The sequence below is a fragment of the Prunus dulcis genome, chromosome 6, assembly GCF_902201215.1.
Source record: "Prunus dulcis chromosome 6, ALMONDv2, whole genome shotgun sequence".
Lineage (NCBI taxonomy): Eukaryota > Viridiplantae > Streptophyta > Magnoliopsida > Rosales > Rosaceae > Prunus > Prunus dulcis.
Window position 1 is genome coordinate 24,715,298 of NC_047655.1, and position 19,166 is coordinate 24,734,463.

At 38.6% G+C, this 19,166-nt stretch overlaps 4 protein-coding genes across 11 annotated transcripts; 2 read left to right on the forward strand and 2 right to left on the reverse strand.

Moving 5' to 3' along the window:
• The first annotated feature begins 1,943 nt into the window (after window positions 1-1,943).
• LOC117631970 lies at window positions 1,944-5,616 on the forward strand. The gene is made up of 5 exons (XM_034365325.1): window positions 1,944-2,288; window positions 3,013-3,052; window positions 3,151-3,311; window positions 3,397-4,170; window positions 4,891-5,616. Exons 1-5 carry the CDS (start codon window positions 2,079-2,081, stop codon window positions 5,260-5,262), a joined length of 1,557 nt encoding a protein of 518 aa, XP_034221216.1. The 5' UTR covers window positions 1,944-2,078; the 3' UTR covers window positions 5,263-5,616.
• An 828-nt stretch (window positions 5,617-6,444) lies between these two features.
• LOC117631298 (RNA polymerase II C-terminal domain phosphatase-like 2) lies at window positions 6,445-13,244 on the reverse strand. 6 transcript variants are annotated; one of them, XM_034364374.1, is made up of 17 exons: window positions 12,798-13,244; window positions 12,043-12,513; window positions 11,196-11,406; window positions 10,904-11,061; window positions 10,724-10,794; window positions 10,521-10,626; window positions 10,332-10,421; window positions 10,029-10,170; window positions 9,678-9,934; window positions 9,459-9,566; window positions 9,282-9,339; window positions 9,057-9,190; window positions 8,876-8,929; window positions 8,332-8,428; window positions 8,036-8,196; window positions 7,288-7,361; window positions 6,445-6,969 (listed from the first exon to the last, which is right to left on the reverse strand). In XM_034364374.1, exons 1-17 carry the CDS (start codon window positions 13,065-13,067, stop codon window positions 6,861-6,863), a joined length of 2,571 nt encoding a protein of 856 aa, XP_034220265.1. In that variant the 5' UTR covers window positions 13,068-13,244; the 3' UTR covers window positions 6,445-6,860. The 6 variants fall into 6 exon arrangements, 5 of the variants coding, with proteins under 5 accessions (XP_034220265.1, XP_034220266.1, XP_034220267.1 ...); XM_034364375.1 differs by having other exon boundaries at window positions 9,459-9,544; window positions 9,656-9,934; XM_034364376.1 differs by having other exon boundaries at window positions 9,459-9,496; window positions 9,608-9,934.
• A 1,050-nt stretch (window positions 13,245-14,294) lies between these two features.
• On the forward strand, window positions 14,295-15,342 carry LOC117631204 (clathrin light chain 2-like). The gene is made up of 2 exons (XM_034364230.1): window positions 14,295-14,653; window positions 14,743-15,342. Exons 1-2 carry the CDS (start codon window positions 14,355-14,357, stop codon window positions 15,221-15,223), a joined length of 780 nt encoding a protein of 259 aa, XP_034220121.1. The 5' UTR covers window positions 14,295-14,354; the 3' UTR covers window positions 15,224-15,342.
• LOC117631203 (putative serine/threonine-protein kinase) lies at window positions 15,336-19,139 on the reverse strand. 3 transcript variants are annotated; one of them, XM_034364227.1, is made up of 7 exons: window positions 18,609-19,139; window positions 18,282-18,463; window positions 17,408-17,520; window positions 16,995-17,205; window positions 16,508-16,745; window positions 16,029-16,179; window positions 15,336-15,841 (listed from the first exon to the last, which is right to left on the reverse strand). In XM_034364227.1, the coding sequence occupies exons 2-7, from the start codon at window positions 18,358-18,360 to the stop codon at window positions 15,473-15,475; spliced, it is 1,161 nt and encodes a 386-aa protein (XP_034220118.1). In that variant the 5' UTR covers window positions 18,361-18,463; window positions 18,609-19,139; the 3' UTR covers window positions 15,336-15,472. The 3 variants fall into 3 exon arrangements, with proteins under 3 accessions (XP_034220118.1, XP_034220120.1, XP_034220119.1); XM_034364229.1 differs by lacking the exon at window positions 17,408-17,520; XM_034364228.1 differs by lacking the exon at window positions 18,609-19,139 and having other exon boundaries at window positions 18,282-18,595.
• Window positions 19,140-19,166: the final 27 nt, after the last annotated feature.

The window sequence follows — 19,166 nt, forward strand, 5'->3', positions numbered from 1 at the left end:
TATGGTATGCTGTGTTTGAAGCTTAATAGATAGAAGGGTGCCCGTGGGTATTGATTAACTTATGCAGGTTCACACTTTCAATAAGGTGCATTAGTTTTAGCTTTTAGTTGCAGTGGACTAAGGTTGAGAAAGGACAATTCTTGGCGGTGTGTGAGTACAAGTACAAATCAAGCTGTTTAAATTATTAAGCTCCACTGCTCCTTGACTGTGTTCTAGTAATTTAAAACCTCAACCTTGTTTGTTTGGATATAAGATGAAAGTACTCAGAATTTTGGAATTGTTGGGGGCATGTGTTGATTTAGAAATCCTCTCATGCTCATATTATCGTGTGGATTCAGTGTGCACTGTAAGTGGTATTATTGTGTGGATTCAGTGTGCATTGTAAGTGGCCAATCGACCGACTAAATAGTACTGGTCAACCGGCCATTTATAATGCACGCTGAATCTAGACAAGCTCATAATTGATTTAGGCCTATATGTTTTTCTCATGAAGTCTGCTATTGGGCTATATGGGCTTTGAATACTAGGGCCAGAAGGCTGCTTTGGTCAATTGCGTTGAGTATAAACTTGTGGGCCAAGAAAGAGAAGTGGACCCTTTTGAATCTTGATGCTAAGATAAGATGCATGAAATGAAACTCACTGCACATGAAGCTTTCGCTTGTAGCCATCCATAACCATAAGAAAATACTTTCTCCATTGACTGGGGTAAGAAAGTTACCTCAGCTTCAAGCGCAGAGTGCACAAGTCACAATGTCTAAAAGCCGACCCAAATTTAAATATTCACCCAACCCAAGAACCAGATCGACAAACTGCTATTTTCATTTTCTCGGGTCTTTGATACACGGTAACCCAGGCGCAAACCAAGGCCCAGTTCCTTTTTCTTTTTCTTTTTTTTAAATCAATGTAAAGTGTAAATATACTAAATGAGCAATAAATGACCATCAGAACAGAAGGGCCACGTGACACCATCACCGTCCAGCGTTTACTCCAACCATCAAAATGAATTTCAGACTGATTGTAGGTTTGATCATGTAAAGACCTTATTTACCCATTGGCCATGAGGTGATACAGGGATGAGCTTTGGAAGTTTTCTTCATTATCTGAAATATATATAATTATAAATTAATGTGTAACTTTTCTTTTTGTTTACAAATTCCCGTTTTAAATCTCATTTTGTATCTTTATTATATTTGAGAAAAAGAAAAGAAAACAAATATAACTCTAGAACCTTTTTTTTTCTTCCAATAGTATATTCTTAAAGAGACTATTCACCCAATGAACAAAATTTAAAATAGAAATTAGGAACTCAGAGATGTTTAAATATGATCAACACAACTATCCATTATTTTTTTAAATTTTAAAATTAATTTTAAATTTTAAATAAAAAAACCTCTCGCAGGCGTAAAATCTCTTATAAAGAGGCTAATAAACCTTGAAGACAAAGTTATAAAACAAATCTATGAATAAGAATGATATAATTGCTGATACGTAATACTAAGTACATCACGCAAATTATTACTAGTTTTAAGCAAGTTACATGCATCGCGTATATTACTACTAGTTTTAAGCAATTAAAGCAGAAAACGCAACATTTGCCACTTTTAGTGGTTATTATTGGCACTAAAACGGATTAAGGGCTGAGATTGTGAGATTGAAACAAGCAGTGATTACGGAGTATATGATGTTGAAGACCACATCTTCACATTATCTTTCTCTCCATGATTTGCTTTGAATCATGTCCCTATGATGAACTGTAAAACCTGAAAAATGGTTGGTTGAGATTCTCACGTTGGGGTAAAAGTCAGATTCAACTCAACCCCAAATAGTGATGACGTGTCCCAAAGCCACGTGGAATCGGATCCGAATTCTTTATCCCCATGAAGGGCCCCACCACTATATATACAACAACACTAAATGTCGACCCTTCACTCAACGAAATTAGCCAAGAGAAAAAGTGATAGAGACCCATACAAGCAAACAAAAACTTCTCTCTTTACCCCCTCTCTCTCTCTCTCTCTCTGTGGAAATCGAAAGCAACCAACTTTGATTACAATTCGAGTTGTTTCAGTGACCGAGTTATGAAGACCCTGGTGAGCCCGAGTTCGAGGGTGGTCGTGGACAAGCACTGGGACAGAGAGAAGAATGCCTTTGTTCACAGGCTTGAAGCTTGTTTTCTTAGGCCTAAGAGAAGTGTGGATTTTCGGTTCTTGAATTTGGTGTGTTTTCTGCAACAGAGCAAGCCTGTCAAGCCAGTCAAGCCAGTCATTTGTCTCTCATCAAAAACCCAGGTCTCCTTCTTCATCTGTCTGCACCTTCATGATTTCATTTCTTGATTTTTGAAAAAGTTTTGCCTTTTGTTTTCTCTGTTTCTGTTTCTAGAATATGGTATATTTTTTCTCTGCTTTTATGATCACCCTTTTCTTTTTCTGTTGCGGAGAAAGTTTTGGAATCTTGCTTTGGGTTGGGGCTGAAGAGGGTACTGCTAGATTCTCAACTTTTCTTCTTCTTTTTGTTCTGTTTGATTCTTGAATATATTTTTAATGGGCGCTTTTGTGAAGGATTGAAGCTTAGGCAATCATATGAGATGTTAATCTTGATACTTTTGCACGACACTGAGTTTGAACTTTTCACCACTAGTTTTTGTTTGTTTCTTCTTTTCGTTTATTTATGTATGTTTTCAAGATCAAGAAACGTATAAGAGAACCTTTATACGCGTTCGTCTTGTTCTGGAAGCTTTGTGTCATAGAGATAGAATCATGCAATGTAATGGGAAGATACAGGAAAAAGATGATTTACAAAAACCTTTATACGCGTTCGTCTTGTTCTGGAAGCTTTGTTTCATAGAGATAGAATCATGCAATGTAATGGGAAGATACAGGAAAAAGATGATTTACAAAATTTGCTTTTTTTCTTTCATTCGGATTTTAATCATTATCCAAGAAGACAATGTATTAATCTGAGTACTACTTGTACTGAAATAGTCAATCTGATTTTTGAGCATTCTCTATGCAGACTGAATTGGAGGGGACAGATGATCAAATCCAAGAAACACGTAAGTCCTTTGTCTTTTTCTTTTTTTTTTTTGCTTTTTTTTTAATAATAAAAAAATTCTGCATTTTTGTCTCACTAAAAGTATTCCATGTTGTGCAGATCATACAAAAACTATTCATGTCAAATTCCAGTTGCAGAAAGAGTGCTCGTTTGGGCAGCAGTTCCTCATAGTAGGGGATGATCCTATGTTCGGTTTGTGGGACCCTTCAAGCGCAATACCGATGAACTGGTCAGATGGGAATGTGTGGACTGTTGAGCTGGTGAGTAAAAATCTACCAAGAAGTGAATTTTTTTTTTGTTAAGTGAAGACCGGGTTTGGATTTTGATATGTTTGTGTTTAATCAGGATATACCAGTTGGGAAATCGGTCCAGTTCAAGTTCATACTCAAAGAAATCACAGGGAATATCTTGTGGCAGCCTGGCCCAGATCGAATTTTCCAGACCTGGGAAACGAAGAACACAATCACTGTTTGTGAAGATTGGGCAGATGCTGAACTTCAGAAAATAATAGAGGAAAATCAAGCTAATCAAAGTGTTGGTTCTAATGTTAACTCAGATATGTCGATTGTAGCTGAGAACCTGACTCTTCCAGAAGAACTGGCTTTGAATATCACCAAGGAACCAACCATTGCTGATAGTAGCACTGATCTAGCGGAGAAACCATTGGCGGAACCATGGAAGGAACAAATTGTTGCTGATAAAGTTTCTCCTTCACAAGAGGAACCCAAAACTACTGTTGCAGAGAATGTAACCCCAAAATGGCCAAAGTCATATATGGAACCATGCGAGGAACAAATTGCTGCAAGAACTAAAGTGGTTGACGAAGAGAGAGTTATTTTTCCAAGTGAGGACTGTGCAGCCATCTCCAATAAGGAGTTGTTGGTGGCAGACAACATTTTTGGCAATAATGGCAGAGCTGCAACAGTAAGGAACCTTTCAAGCACTCACATTGAGGGAAGCCTAATCAACTATGAAGAAGGTCATGTTCTGGTACCTGGCTTGACTCCTTCACCAGCTATTCCAACTGAAGAAACAAAGAAAGAGAAGGTTGAGAAACAGATGTCTTTTGATGATGGCTCAGTTGGAGCCTTCGAAGCTAAGGATCTTAAGATGCCAGAGGTAACTGCTTGATGAGAGTGAAGTTCTTTTTCTTTCTGTGTCTTCTACTACTTTTACCTTAGCCTGAAATAACACTCCATTCCATTTCCGTAAACCTCGAGTTGTCCAGGACTATAGGAGATTCTTTACTTTCAAATAGTTTTTGGTTCCATCTTGTATGTTTTTGGAATCTATGTTTGTATGGAGAAAAGTTCAAGAAGATGATGTATGGCAAGGTATCTATTTGATTTCATCAATCCAACTAAAAGATTAGAAACGTTTTGTTCCTTACAATCAGCTGTCAACAAGTTGAACATCTTCACACTATATTGTTGTAATAAAATTTGTATGCTGCAGCAGTTTAAGCAATAGAAACCACAAGCAAGTTTTCTCCTAGTGCAAATCAAATTTGTGCTGTGTGATTAAAACTGAACTATCCGCTGTCAAAATGTGACACTGATTGCTCTATCAAGCATTTCATTTATTTGTTTTCTGCTGGTAATCCTTGAGCATTTCCATAGTCAAATATTCAGTATACAGGAACCCTATTGCTAAATCATGCGGATGTTGTCGTACCTATAATCATTCACCAATACTATTGCAGATCGTTTGTGATTAGTGTTATGCCTAAGGTTATGTATTGTTCTCAACAACAGATTTTGATATAGCTGTTCGTCCTTCTTGTTAATGCTATTGTTGATGTCCTCTTTTCTGTTACTTTTCATGTACTCAAACCAATAGATTCAGCTAGACTTGAAGCAAGAGCTATACAGTGACCCACCTCAAGCAGAAACAACTGCTATCATCAAGGATAATGTACAGAGTTTCGACGATGAACTTGAGCAAAGCCCTGCTAAAAATGCAGAACATTCCAACTCAGAGTCAGCCAACGGTAGCGTCTTGCACAATGACCCACCTCAAGAAGAAACAAATGCCATGATCAACGATAACAAAGAGAAGTCTGATGACGATCAACTCAACCAAATGCATCACCCTGCTAAATGGGCAGACCAGTCTGACTCAGAGCCAATCAACGATAATGTCTTAGACAATGACGTACAATGGGGTCGTAAAATGCTGCAGAAATTTCTGAATAATTTCCGATTGCTTTAGTACTATCGACCTTGTAGAAAACCTGGGAAGGAATTTCTTGAATCCATTTAAGGCTGTGACTCTCCTGCTTTGTTGCTGAAGTTTTCTGGTGGCCCGCAAAGAGGACAGGGGAGAGGGTAGCAATTATTGTATATGTAGTACATATGAACTTGGTTGTTTTCAAACTAGTAGTATTGCTGCTTTCTTAGGATGTAAGAGTGCTCTCAGGTTTTGTATTTTTTTGGTCTGACATATGCATACCAGGACATATCAATTCTGTCATGATATGTGGGAGGAGAATTTGTACCAGATACAACAAAGTTTTGTAAAGTTTCTTCATGATGCTAATTGAATAAGGATTTGATTGCTTCTTTCTAACGTTGTCATGAAATTAGGGTAAGACATAATTATAAGGTGGGAGTTGCAGAACGAACCACCGGGAAGAATGAAAATGCTCAATTCCAAATTCCAAGCCAAGTACCGAGAGCTTGGTGTTCATTATCAAACATTGCCCACAACGTACGGCATTTGGGTGCTTTTTTTGCCTCATTTCGAGGTCGGTATCTTGTTAAAATATAAGCACTCGACTGTTGAGATTTATAATTTCAACCGTTACAGCTAGATTTGTATATGCCCTTTTTTGTCAATCTGAGATTCTGAAGCCAGATCTTTATAGTTTATCTTTTGGGTCGAATGAAGCAAATTTCACTACTTTCCTACTCCATATTTTATTTTCTTCCTTGCATTCCAGTCTACCTGTATCTGATACCATATGAAGAAATGAGGAAAAAAAATACATTTTCGAAAAACACAATTTATTTACTTTGGCGCAACAAATTTATTTAAGAGAAACGCTAACTACCTTCCCCACTTACTATTTTTCTGTCTTTGTTCATTAACGTATCATATTAATTCTTTATTTTTCTTTGTCTTTGTTCATTAACGTATCATATTAATTCTTTATCTTTGTCCACCAACTTTGTTATTGGACCAGATTTACAATCAAATAATTGCGTGATGGAAATAAATTAAGCAACTTCCTCCAATATTGCATCAGGCTTTCTGACCAAACCCGTAAATCCTCTTTGTGTTTTCAACTTCACAATATCCTGGGTGTGTTATTTGAAACAAGGATGGACAGATCATGATATTAGAATCTGAACTTTGTTTCCGGAACAAGACGGTTTCAAATTTCACTTTCCATGCAGAAACCCTTGTATTCATTCTAATTTACGCTAAAGTTTCAAAGGGTTAAAAAGCATATAACTATATATTCATGTGAAAGCCAAGATGACCTGATGAATCAGAGATATAAACATCTCCAACCTCAGTTTTCCATTCTGTAAGCGAGAAAAGATGGGGCAAGATGTCAAAAAAATAGCCCACCTTTCCACAGACAAAATTACACATATTCACCTTGGTAATATCCATTGCCGTAAATGCCGACCCATCTCCTTTTCCTTTTTCGTTCCTTTGGTTTCCCAAAACTACTGACTAGTTACAAAATCTGGATGCTGGGTAGAGATGGAGCCACAGGACCTCGCCGAGACCATCGTTTCATTTCTCAATGGAGGGGGAAGAATGCACTAGTGGAAGCCTTGATTAATATAACTTTAGTGTCAAGGTTTGTCTGAAGGTACATTCTTCTGCGGCCGTGAAGATGATAAACTTTGTGAGCCATGCAATATTTCTTCCTTTAATCGTTTATTTGGAAGAGACTGTAGCAATCTGCAGATAGATGGTAACTAAAATAAGAACGTGGAAAACTGACATATTCACGATTTAGAAACATTGAACTCATAAAGCCTTTTATTATTCAAGACAGGTGCCATATGAATTAAAATCATGATTTTGTACTATTCACCAATCATACAGATACATAAGAAGACATCTAAAAACAAACAAAAAAGAAGAAAGGAGCCGAAGTTTAACATAAAACATGAGTTGGCCAGATTTTTTCGATCCAACCAAGAACCCTTCAAAATTCCACATGGTTTTTTGGATAAGGCTCGATTCAAAAAGGGTAAAAAGAAAGTACCATGTTACCTTGGAGAACTTGCACGCTTTTGAACTTGCTGACTCACCGTAATATAAGTACTTCCAGGTTCAACTTCAGCAGCCTGTATATTGGTATTGAACACGTGGGTTTTAATCAGGATATTCAACACAAAGGTTATTATGTTCACGTATTAGATGGAGCTATACTATTCCAGAAAAAGAAAGGAGCGATTCATGGTTCAGAAGCTTCACTCTCAAAGGAAGAAAAAAGAGAGTTTCACCGCATTGCTCAAGTTAGATCCGGAATATATATCGGGAAGAAAAGGGAATCTGTGAGAAGTTTAAAAGTCAACTAGAAGCAATACAGTGGGAAAACAAAAGGTCGAGAGGAAAAGATAAACCCTAATTAGTATGCTTATCCAATTGGAAGGTACTGAATAATTATTATTCTTACAGGTTAAGAAAAGAACATAGCTAAATCAAGTACATAGGAATACTTGGATAATGGGTAGAAATGAGGGACTGACAACCAAGCCCGTACCTTTCAAAACAGGAATTAATGGAGCCTCTAAGGCAGCAGTAGCACACATGAAGCCAGCTCACTCCGCTTTCAGTGTTTTAGCCATCACATCTTCGTGAGATGCAAAATTCAAAAATAGGAGTGGTTTTCCTTGTAAAAAACCACTGCCCCACATCTGGAAATGTCTTGCCCACATACCCTTTATCCAAGCATCACCTATGTTTTTGAACATAGAAAATCAAATCAACTACTGAAAGCATGATCAAAAATCCCCACCTCAGAAGTGCTTTCTTTAGGCATTCCATCTTCCCTTAGCAGCTCAGTCAATTCAGGACCGACGATGTCCAATACAAATCCATTTTCATTCCCGACCGAGACTTTATCAATATCTCTGTCCACAGCTCCAGAACGAGGTGCGAGATACGCTACATATTTATCTGCAATTCCGCTCAGCACATCATTTTTCTTTATATATGTTTGGCTATCATATTTCAAACCACTAACAAATACAAATGAAAGCATCTCAGAAAATTGCAGGGAAAAATATAATTTTGGTCAAAGAATAATGTTACCAGCCAAGCTGTGAAGAGCATTCTCAGCAGCCTGTTGTTGAGCGTCCTTCCTCGTCCTACCCATTCCAAAACCAATCTTCTCTCCAGTGAAGAGAACCTTTAGAAACAAAGGTTAACAATGAGCATGTTAGAGTCTAGTATTGATACAAGATAGTTCCTCGAAATAGAGAAGACAAATGAAAAATGTATAAACAAAAAAAATTAAGATATGGAGTTTCAAATCATTTCCATGTTTGCTCTATTCATTCCACCAAACCAAGAAAATGAACTCTTTTTTTTTTCGTCACCAGCCTATTATTGATTTGTTCTGCTAAAGAAAGAAATAATTGAAAATTAGGGTCAGCTTATATTCAGACGCACCACCCTTTAAGACAAGTTTAAGTTCAAAGCATCTGTTGGTGATAATTTAATCATTTTACCAAAATCTTCGTAAAAGCTGAGCATACATCCTTCAAAAGACAGTACAACAGCTGTGAAGTTAAGTAGAAAACATTGCCAAAATACAAATGAATATACATGGCGTATAGAAGGGAAGTTCACTGACCTCAACAGAGAACTGCAAATCATTACTGGTGCTTACAACAGACCTGAACTCAACCTGGGCAACAGGCCACAACATCATAAACTCCAATAGGAAAAATTAGAGAGAGAGAGAGAGAGAGAGAGAGAGAGAGAGAGAGAGAGAGAGAGATAGGGGGAGGGTATAAAACTCAAGCTAATTCTACCTTTGAGCTGCATCTTCGTCCAATTTCCTGCAGCACTCCAATAGATAAAGGGGACGGCAGGAGGTTCACTTTTGCAGATTCTAATTGAGATTCTCTATTAAAAGAAGATGCCTGATTCTGGGATGCACCAGCCTCTGCACAAAAAGACCGGAGGTAGAGTCATCAAAAGAAGATGCCCGATTCTTGTGCGTACAAGCTCTTGTACCATGTGATAAATTAACTTACCTGATAGCTGACTTGGAGGAGGAAGATTTTGTTTTTGTAAATCTTGTCCAGAGCATACCTGCAAATAGAGAGATTTTGACCACCGAGACATTTTCAGAGTGCTTATTAACACCTTAATTAAGATTGTCAAAACCAGCGAGTGATTCTAAAATGAATTTCAAAGAATTCTGAACATACCTCTTCCCTTTTCACATCAGATTTGTGTGAGAGCAAACCACTGGGAGTAGAACTTGGTGTAGCAGGACTAAAAGGATTCTGGTGAACTAGCTTTTCAGATTTTATGATGTCAGGCGGTTGAACAAACCCAGAAGGTCGATTACTCGGACCACTGGGAGTAGAACTTGGTGTAGCAGGACTAAAAGGATTCTGGTGAACTAGCTTTTCAGACTTTATGATGTCAGGCGGCTGAACAAACCCAGAAGGTCGATTACTCGGAGGTCCTCTATTGTTATCGTCATCCACCAACCATCCCCCTTGTGCATGTATTGATGATGCTGGCATTTGTGCAGGTATCCTAGATAGATGCGGGAGTTCAGCAGAGGTTTGATTTCTCATATCTAGACCAGGATTTGTACCAAGGAGTCCTCTCTTCATTTCATAGTCACGATCAGAAAAGCTGTCTCGTCTAACAGGAGGTCCGAGCAAACCAGGTTCTAAGGCATAATTGGAGATAACTTAGTATAAAAGCTAGGCAGTATAACACCACGAAATACTTTCAAAACCAATATCTTGGGATGAAGCTCATACTCTGAGAAGGCATGACTGGCCTCGAAGATGCTGCACCAACGACATTGGGAAGAATTGCAACAGGTGCCGGAGAGTTGTCAGATCTTGCCTCAGCATGATTTTTCAGAGAATGAGCCACTGAGTCTGTACCAAACTTGTCATCCTGAAAAATATAATTGTTCAAAATATGAACGATAAATTATCATCATGACACATGCACACAACATGCCAATTCTCTAATTTAAAGACACAAAATTTTTCCCCTGCACTCATTTTCTGACATCAGATGAAAGATAACAGAAGCCATACAGAGGAAAAGCTTACAGATTGGTTTATTCTCCTTGCAACTTCACCGCCATTCATTCCTTCACTAACAGGAGCATTAACATTTCCATTGGTTGCCAAACCAGCATCCTGTAATTCAAAACACCAGGACGACACCATAAAAGAATAGACATGGAAACAAAGTTTCATTCAATTGATATAAAAATCGAATATTTTTAATTCACATACCTCAGACATCAAGTAATTGCTCACATCAGGAGCAGGAGGTAAATTTACCACCTCATCTTCATAAAAAACTTCAGAAATTCTTCGCAGTAAAATCTCATCAAACTCTCTGGAAACAATGGCATTGCAAAGGAGAAAATCAATTACAAAGACAATTCCCACTGAACTTATTATTAAATTAACCACATAGCATTAACCTATCTTACTTGAAAAAACAACCTCTGACATTGCATGCAACATTTCTTGCAACACAGAGGACGGGAACGGGACTTGCTGTCTGTAAAATAAAAGGTAAGGAAAAGAAAAGGAACTTGTCAAACTAAGAATCTTATGAAAACAAAAACAAGCTTTCATCAAGACAAATCTTAGGAAGACAGATTTAGCACCTCTGCTTGAGGAGCATAATAAGGAGTGAATGCTGGAACTACATGAACTCGAGATTGATCATTATCTTCCCAAACCTTTGAACGGTCATCAATTACCATTGCCATCTTTGGATGGCACACTCCATGTTGAAAGACATTGAGTAAAGATTTCCTGGAGCCTGATAAGTCCAGAATCATGAGGGTTAGAACCGATGTGCTAAAGCAACTATTTAAGCAACAGCTTCTACTGGTTATACCATCACCGGAAACTTCAATTTCTTACTGTTAGTTACCATCATGTTTGAATGCTTACCTGTTTTGACACAAACAACACGGTCCAGAAGTTGCTTTGAACCTATTAGGTGTGACTCTGGATCAAGAAGCCTCCACATTTCTAAGGCATAATCCCTTTCAGCCATGGTACAGACATAAACTTCAAACCGCTTGCGTCCTTTTGCAGTTAAATAACTTCTCAAATCTTCCCACGCAGGTCGTAACCTCACAAGCACGCTGGTATCACGAATCTGCATTAAAAAGTGATATTATATCGTACCCTTCTGCACACTGGAATCAATGGAATCAAATATATCTCATAAAATGCAGCTACCTATCCATCATTCTATATTGTTGTAAGAAGATAATTAGTCCAATACTGTACAAGTTCCTGACTAATCCAAATGACAATGAATTTTGCAAAGAAGGCAGAATAAAGAACGCTCAGTAAAAATTAATGCATGCCTCAAATGATTGACAATTGGCCAAACAAATGTTGTTAAATACACTGCAGATGTTCAGAAAACCTAAGCAGCCCACCCAAATGCAAAAACGCAATACTTGGTTGTGCAAACAACATTATGCAACAGCAACATGCACCCGAACTGTCTCTGCTTAAGGACAAACTACGTCCTTTTCATATCTTTTTGATTGGGTTGGTCTTCACAAGTACTAGTTATGAAAGCTAATGGACGAATTGTTACAGAAAATGTAATCAAGCTATTGAATCCATCTTAACCCCATTGCAACATTTTTGTCTTCAGTAGTAAGCATTTTGTATAATGAATTGCATTCCGTCATTCTAAACTTCTCCACTTACCAATCCAAAAAGGAAACCAACCAAAACATAAATAAACTAACAAGAATGAATAGAAGATCTTCCAAACCTCGGGATTGATGCGAGTGAGCACAATGTTCTTATCTGGCAATCTAATGATAGGCCGAACAATTTTCTCGTGGTTATCAGACAGCGGAGGAACATCCTCCTGTTGAACCTTGTACACCTTTCCATTATCCACCACACAATCATTATCTATGTACTGCTTCAACAGCCACCGATCGTCCATGTACCGCTTCATTTCAGCAGACATTCCAGCTATTCTCACCATGTCACTCTCGCGTGCAATCCAGCTTCGTAAGGCCTCAATTCTATCATCAAAAGACTTCATGGTGTTGGCAACAATCAGCGTCTCGTCGAGATCAAACACAATTGAGAGACACCTTAGATTCAGCATTCGTAGTGAAGCACTGTACAGACCTACAGGAACCGCATAGCACCAAAAGCATGGAAACTTCTTCTGCTTACTCGGCATTGCCACCAAGTGAATCTCTTCACCACCAACCACTACAACCGCAGTCTGCATAAAAAAATCAAAACACCGCATTATTACACTCGTCTTGATTAGCGAGAAAATAAAAAAGAAAACCTAGAGCATATTCCTCCTCAATTAAGATATTAACTGAGCTAGCTTTACTATCCCAGTTAACTAAGCGTTTAGAAAATCAATGAATACGACGAAACTTCGGATTGTTTTTCTATGCTGGCGGTACATTTTCTCGGGAACCAAACGGAAAACTCAAACTATAAAAATTTAAATAAACAAAAGGCTAAAAATGGGAAAGCGGAGCAATTGAGTGGGACCTTGAACTCGTAGAAGCAGCAGGCGTGAAGATTGATCAAATGGGGCTGTTCAACAGGGGAGGTCGATTCGAGCTTGCATCGAACCGAAAATGACGAAATCGTTTGGAGAATTGAGAGAGGAGGACATCGTTCGCTTTGTTGCGATATGCGGTTGATTCGAATCTCATTGTTTGGGAACTGGAACTTCTGGTCCTTCACCGGAATAGCATCCAGTTCTCCCAAACACAGGTCGCCGTGGAAGACCACGGACTTAAACCCTAAACGGCTCATTTAGATCAATTTGAGAGCGAAAGCGGGAAAAGTTTGGGGCCAATTCGTAAATGTTGACGAAATCAGGTGGTTTTTTGTGAAAAATTGTGGAGTATTTCTCCAGTTTTGCTCTCTATTTTCTGCTCCTCCTCTTCTCACTCTCAGACCTCTTCGCTCTCTCTTCTCTCTCTCTCTCTCCTCTCCCTCTCTCTACCTACGGTTTCAAACAATGAGACTCCATATGTATTTATATGCGCAAGGGGTCAGTTATTTTTCAGAAATTACCAAAATATCCATTTGGTACGGAACCTATTGCCGTTGCTCAGCGATTGCGTGTCATGCCCTTGGCGGGTAACAATTTGTACTCGTGTCATATGAGGAAGGCCATTGATTCTGGTTCGCCGCCTATTGACCGTTGGATCATGGGTAGGATATTGAACTTGTGTGAATCTTTCGGCTCAAGACGCACAAATTTTAATTAAATTTTACGGGACAGATAATTAAATTTTATCACGAGTCAAGCAACGAATTAACGGAAATAAGAGAAGAACTTGATAGAATTAAAAGCGCTTTGGATTTGAAATTCAGTATATAATTTATATTTTTAAAAAACTTAATTTTATATTTCAAACACAAAAGAAATCAACAAAGAGTCCAACCTAAAACAGATAAATATATTAGTTTAAATATTTTGGTCAATAATTGGCTGAAAAGATTATGTTTTGGTCAACAAAAATCATCCTTAGTAATTTGGACTATCAGATATAAAAAATTCATTGGGTATCCTAAAAAAAAATATATATATATATATATAATAAGTGGGTCGTAAAATGGGCCCCTTGGACTAAATTGGGCCTTACAAGACCCAATAACATCCCACATGAAAATTCCATTATTTTGGATCCGGCGCACCGCTTGTCAATCAAAATCAACCTGATTACGAATAGATCTCCAATGCGACCGCTCTCACCGGAACATTACTTGCGTAAAAACAAACGGTGACGCATTTGACGTACATTCTAGGTGATTGGTCGACTGGAAAGCAAAATGTGGCGCCAAGCACAGATCAGCAGAGCTCTCAGACGCAACAAATCCAGCACACGTGTCACTCTTCTGTGGCACTTCAGAACATCGTATCCTAGTGAACCAATGGAAACTCAGCACGTGCCCGCATCTACTGCGCTTGGCAGCAGCGTAACGCTATTCCCCGCGCTTTTAAAGATACGAAACGAGGACCTGGAGAGATTCACTGGGACGTGGTGCGCGGAGGACCACGGTCGGAGAGAGAGAGATTATTATTAAAAAAACATGTCATCGTTCGGATCCGGGTCGACCCGCCCGTTCGACGACGACGGGTACAAGGGCTACGATCCTCGGCTCGCGTCCAAGCAATTCGACTCGTTCTCGAACTTCGACGCCGACTCCGTCAACGACTCGTCGCCGATCTTCTCCAACCAGCCATACCTTGCCGGAGACAACGCGTTCAGCTCTCATCCGGTGCCGCGAACTCAATCGCTGCCGTCGATGTTCTCCAAAGGCGGACCGTCGTTGCCGTCTCCGGCTGAGATGGAGCCGGACGAGGGCTTCCCACTGAAAGAGTGGTGGAGGTGAGCGAGTAGACTCAGTTTCTATTGAATTTTGATTGATATAGTGATGTAAGAGCTGAAACTGATCAAAGTTGTTTCCGAATGCGCAGACGAAACGTGCTTGAGTTGGAGGAGAAGGAGAAGAAGGAGAAAGAGAAGTTGCAGAGGATAATCGAAGAAGCAGAGGCTTACAAGGTGGAGTTCTACAGGAAGCGTCAGCTCAGCGTTGAGAAGAAGAAAGCGTCGAACAGAGAAAGCGAGAAGGTGTTTGTGGAAAATCAAGAGAAATTTCAAGCAGAAGCTGAGAAAAATTACTGGAAAGCAATCGCAGAGCTTATACCTCGCGAGGTGGCAGCGATAGAGAAGAGGGGGAAGAAGAGAGACAAAGACAAAGAGAAGAAGGCTTCCGTGGTTGTGGTTCAGGGGTCAAAGCCTGGGAAGCCAACCGACCTCACGAGAATGCGTCAGATTCTTGTGAAGCTTAATTACAATCCCCCTCAGCACATGAAGCCCAAACCAGAACCAACAGCTCAACCCAAACAAGATGCTAAAGCAATTGTGATTAATGAAGCTGCTGTAGCTGCTGTTTAGAAAGAGTTAATTGTGATTAGAGATTGTTGATTTTGTATGATGATCCTAGAGTTGATCATAATTTGGAACTTCAATAATAATTTTTGTTTTAATGAAATGTATGGTATGATCATTTCTTTCAAATTAGTATGCATTTTATTTTCACTTAATAAATCAACAACCACTTTGCGTACTACAACCTTTGTTTGATGCCAAGAAGCTGCAAATTTTGCAAGCTTCGAGCAAATAATTATGAAACCCTGGAAATGATCATCTGGGAAGCATTTGTGTTTCGGTGTCATCGTAGATCAATGAGCGGGTGGAAGTTATGTCGGGATTCGCCGATGATTGCTTGCGTTTCCCTGAATGAGACGATGATGTACCCGACGAACTGGGACCGCCGAACTTCCGGGATGCCTGCTCCCTTGGCTTTGGGGGCTCTAGCAGGGCATTCTCATTTATGTGGACCTCTTTGGAAAGCATTTCCACCACTTGCTTCATTGTTGGTCTTTGTTGCGCGGCTCCTTGAGTACAGAACAGGGCAACCTTAATGAACCGCATGACCTCAGCCTCTGAATATGCAGTCAATTCTGGATCAACAATTTCCAGCAGCCTTTCTTCTTCTCTTAGTTTCCATGTCTGCAGAAGCATATAAATAATTGTGAGACTCAAAATATAACACTTGTAAAAAATTGCATCAACAATTATGTGGTTCTAGTAAGAAAACTGAACCAAACATATTTTGTCAATCTAGAAAAGACCCCTCATCACCCAAGAACCTTTATTTTTTTGGCTGAGCACAAAGTAATTTACTAGAAAAGCATACCCATTCGACCAGAACCTGCAGTTGCTCCCCAAAGGCTGCCTTGCTACTACTTCTGCCACTGATTATCTCAAGCAAGACCACCCCGAAACTGTACACATCTGCTTTCTTTGTAAGCTGTCCCAAAAGTGCATATTCTGGGGCCAGATATCCCCTGCAGACACAGAACATTATTGTTAGTGCGTAGAGGGGCAAATAGATAGAGAAAATGGGAGAAAGAACATCCATAATATATCAGTTGCTAATGGCTATTGGAATATCCTCTCCTCTACACTACAAGATTATTGACTGAATTTCAGGCAGCTTAAGAGCAACCACTTTATAAACCTCGATACCAAATTGAATGTGAAGTTATTACTTAATATTGATGATTTGATTTATTGAGATAACCCCCCAAGACAACACATTTAGAAACAAACTTCTGAACAACTACATAGCCTAGGCTGTATTTTAATGAAATGTTTAAGGGAATCCAAGCTTACTCTGTTCCCGCCACTCTAGTACTAAGATGAGTGACGTTATCTGGAAAAAGTTTTGCCAGCCCAAAATCTCCAATTTTAGGATGGAAATTTGCATCAAGAAGTATATTGCTAGCCTTGATATCTCTATGGACAATATGTTGCTCAGCTTCCTCATGAAGAAATGCAAGACCAGTAGCTGTACCAAGGCAAATCGCAGCTCTCTTTGGCCAATCTAGAAAAACATATTTACTTCTTGAACCTGTCAGAATAGTTGTTGCATTTTAGCATACACTGAAAATTTGATAGATTAGAGGGTGCAACATTACCTTAAGAGAAATATTACATCTTTGAACAAATCCAAAAACTTAATCAAACATTTAAAAGAGATAAAAACTTCCAAGAGGATAAGATAAAAGGGAAGAAAAAGCAGGGTCATATGTCATTTCAATCAAAAGTTTTGGATAATGAAATCTTAGACAACAAAAAACTTCAATATTGTAATAATTACCAAGCAAAGAACTTGCAAGACTGTTGTTCTCCAGATATTCATATACCAATATTCGATGATTGTCCTCCACGCAGCAACCAATGAGCTCAACAAGGTTTGGATGTCGCATACTTGATATCACGTTAATCTCTGTCAAAAATTCATTTGCTCCTTGTTTAGATTCTGCAGAAAGACACTTGATTGCAACTTGGGTACCGTCTCTTAGAACTCCCTGCAATCATAAATGATATAGCAGTGTAAGAAAGAAACAGGAAAGCAGTGCTTGTATAGTAGTCAATCTTGGACCTTTAGAAAGCTTTCACTTGGAGTCTTTTAATGCTGGCCTTACAAAGAGACTTAACGGTCCAAGATTTGCTACTTATGCTAGCTCGATATTAGCCTACTACACAAATAAAAAGCTTTATTGATCTCACCCTATAGACAACTCCATAACCTCCTCCTCCTATCCTGCTTGATGGATGAAAATTCCTAGTAGCTGATCTCAATGAATTATAAGAAAAGAGCCTTACATTGCTGGTGGTAATCCCTAATTACCATACAGACATAAAAACCCTTGTGAGATCAATTTATCCAGTTCAGAAACATTAATGACCATAAGAAAATATCTAATGGCATGCATGTATCGGACAACATAACCTAGCCTAACACAATAATCCCTAAAGAAATTTTTGTTCTTTCATATAAGGTTCATATTATTTCTAAAATCATTACTCGAATAGATGGTCAAAGAGGTGGAGGCAAAAACATAAAAAGGGGTCTTGCAGAAAATTAAACGCAAAGATATACGAATCTAAGATAACTTTTCCATTGTAGCTTGCCAATTCCCTACTGACTTTCACAAGGAAAGAAAAACGAACTTGGACAGAACCATCTGTTCAACAACACGAAAAGTTACACAAGAACGATAGGAATGTTGCATCCACGGAAGCTTGTGTTGCTGCTAGATGAGAGAATTCTCACTTCTCACATGCAACAAAAAAAGATGTTTCAAGCTCAGAACTTTGGCAGCGTTGCGCCCATTGCCCACAGAATTTTAACGGTTTATCTTATCTACTGAAATGGTATAAAGGTGCAAACTAGAGATTTAAGATGACCCATTTGCATCCACTTAAAAAAAACTGAATTTGATATTGAAATTTAATAAAGAACCAGAACACTACAAATGATAATCCATGCTACAAAGGGAAGACACAAAAAATTGTACGTTTTACGCTTTACTATTTTACAATGTAAGAGTTCAGCTAGTAATTAATTATTAAGAAAACCAAGTGATAGTGATTTGCTTACCTTGTGCCTGGGCGGACGACCCGGAAGCATTCCCTTCTTTACTCCTATTGAACACACCGCCGAAGCAACCACAAACCATTGCAACTCACAATTCAGCTTTCCTAAACCCCTATCAACATGTCTTCTTAAACCTTAAACCGTACTCACAGGCACCAAAGCAAGCTCGAAAACCCAGTAATCCACTAAACAGAAAGGAGCAAAAACATAAAAATAAAAAAAACAGAAATAAAGTATATAAAAAATTCAGATCTATAAAACAAAATTTGAAAAAGCCAGGAACAAATTCACATAAAAAAGTGAGACTACAGTGGAATCTGGAACCCTGACCTCAAATTGGATTGTTTCTTCAACAGAGAAAATGCCAGAACAGTCTTGTATGCTTTTCTGGGCCTGTTGGGTTATAAACAAAAACCTAAACCCAAATATCTTATACACACAGAACGCGCATGAAAGGTGAAAAATTAGATGGTTAAGCTTAAAATCCATGTTACGTATGAACAAATGTGTCAGAAATAAGAATTGGGTTAGTGAATTTTAGTCAGAATATGTTAATTGGAAGAGGTCAAAAGTGTGCTATTAACAGTAGTAAGTGGAAAGGCAAGGACGGTTTTTGATGCTGACATTGGTTTTCCTCTTTTCTTTCCATTATTTTCCTACCCAATATACAAGAAAACGAAAGATTATAGCTTAGAAGAGTAAAAATCAAGCGGGTTTGTGGCTCGCTTAGATGCCTTCGGGAGAGACTTATGCTCACATTGCTAAAAGTCAAAGTTGATTAATCTGCTCATTTCTCCTCCATTCTTTATGTCTTTTCTGGCTCTGGTAGGTAAGGAGTCACAGACCCAGCTGAGGTTTCAAACTTACCGAAACCAAGATTTTCATAAA

Bases quoted from the DNA above. Each gene is read 5' to 3' on its own strand.
- LOC117631203 (XM_034364227.1), bottom strand. From the start codon at position 18,360: ATGGTTTGTGGTTGCTTCGGCGGTGTGTTCAATAGGAGTAAAGAAGGG. The intron at 17,521-18,281 runs GTAAGCAAATCA...TATGGTAATTAG, and splicing joins GTCGTCCGCCCAGGCACAAG to GGATTACCACCAGCAATGTA. The intron at 16,746-16,994 runs GTAATTATTACA...CTATTCTGACAG, and splicing joins TCTTGCAAGTTCTTTGCTTG to GTTCAAGAAGTAAATATGTT.
- LOC117631970 (XM_034365325.1), top strand. From the start codon at position 2,079: ATGAAGACCCTGGTGAGCCCGAGTTCGAGGGTGGTCGTGGACAAGCAC. The intron at 3,053-3,150 runs GTAAGTCCTTTG...CATGTTGTGCAG, and splicing joins TGATCAAATCCAAGAAACAC to ATCATACAAAAACTATTCAT. The intron at 3,312-3,396 runs GTGAGTAAAAAT...GTGTTTAATCAG, and splicing joins ATGTGTGGACTGTTGAGCTG to GATATACCAGTTGGGAAATC.
- LOC117631204 (XM_034364230.1), top strand. From the start codon at position 14,355: ATGTCATCGTTCGGATCCGGGTCGACCCGCCCGTTCGACGACGACGGG. The intron at 14,654-14,742 runs GTGAGCGAGTAG...CCGAATGCGCAG, and splicing joins CCACTGAAAGAGTGGTGGAG to ACGAAACGTGCTTGAGTTGG.
- LOC117631298 (XM_034364372.1), bottom strand. From the start codon at position 13,067: ATGAGCCGTTTAGGGTTTAAGTCCGTGGTCTTCCACGGCGACCTGTGT. The intron at 9,935-10,028 runs GTATGAGCTTCA...ATTATGCCTTAG, and splicing joins GCCAGTCATGCCTTCTCAGA to AACCTGGTTTGCTCGGACCT. The intron at 8,930-9,056 runs GTAGAATTAGCT...CCTGTTGCCCAG, and splicing joins GACGAAGATGCAGCTCAAAG to GTTGAGTTCAGGTCTGTTGT.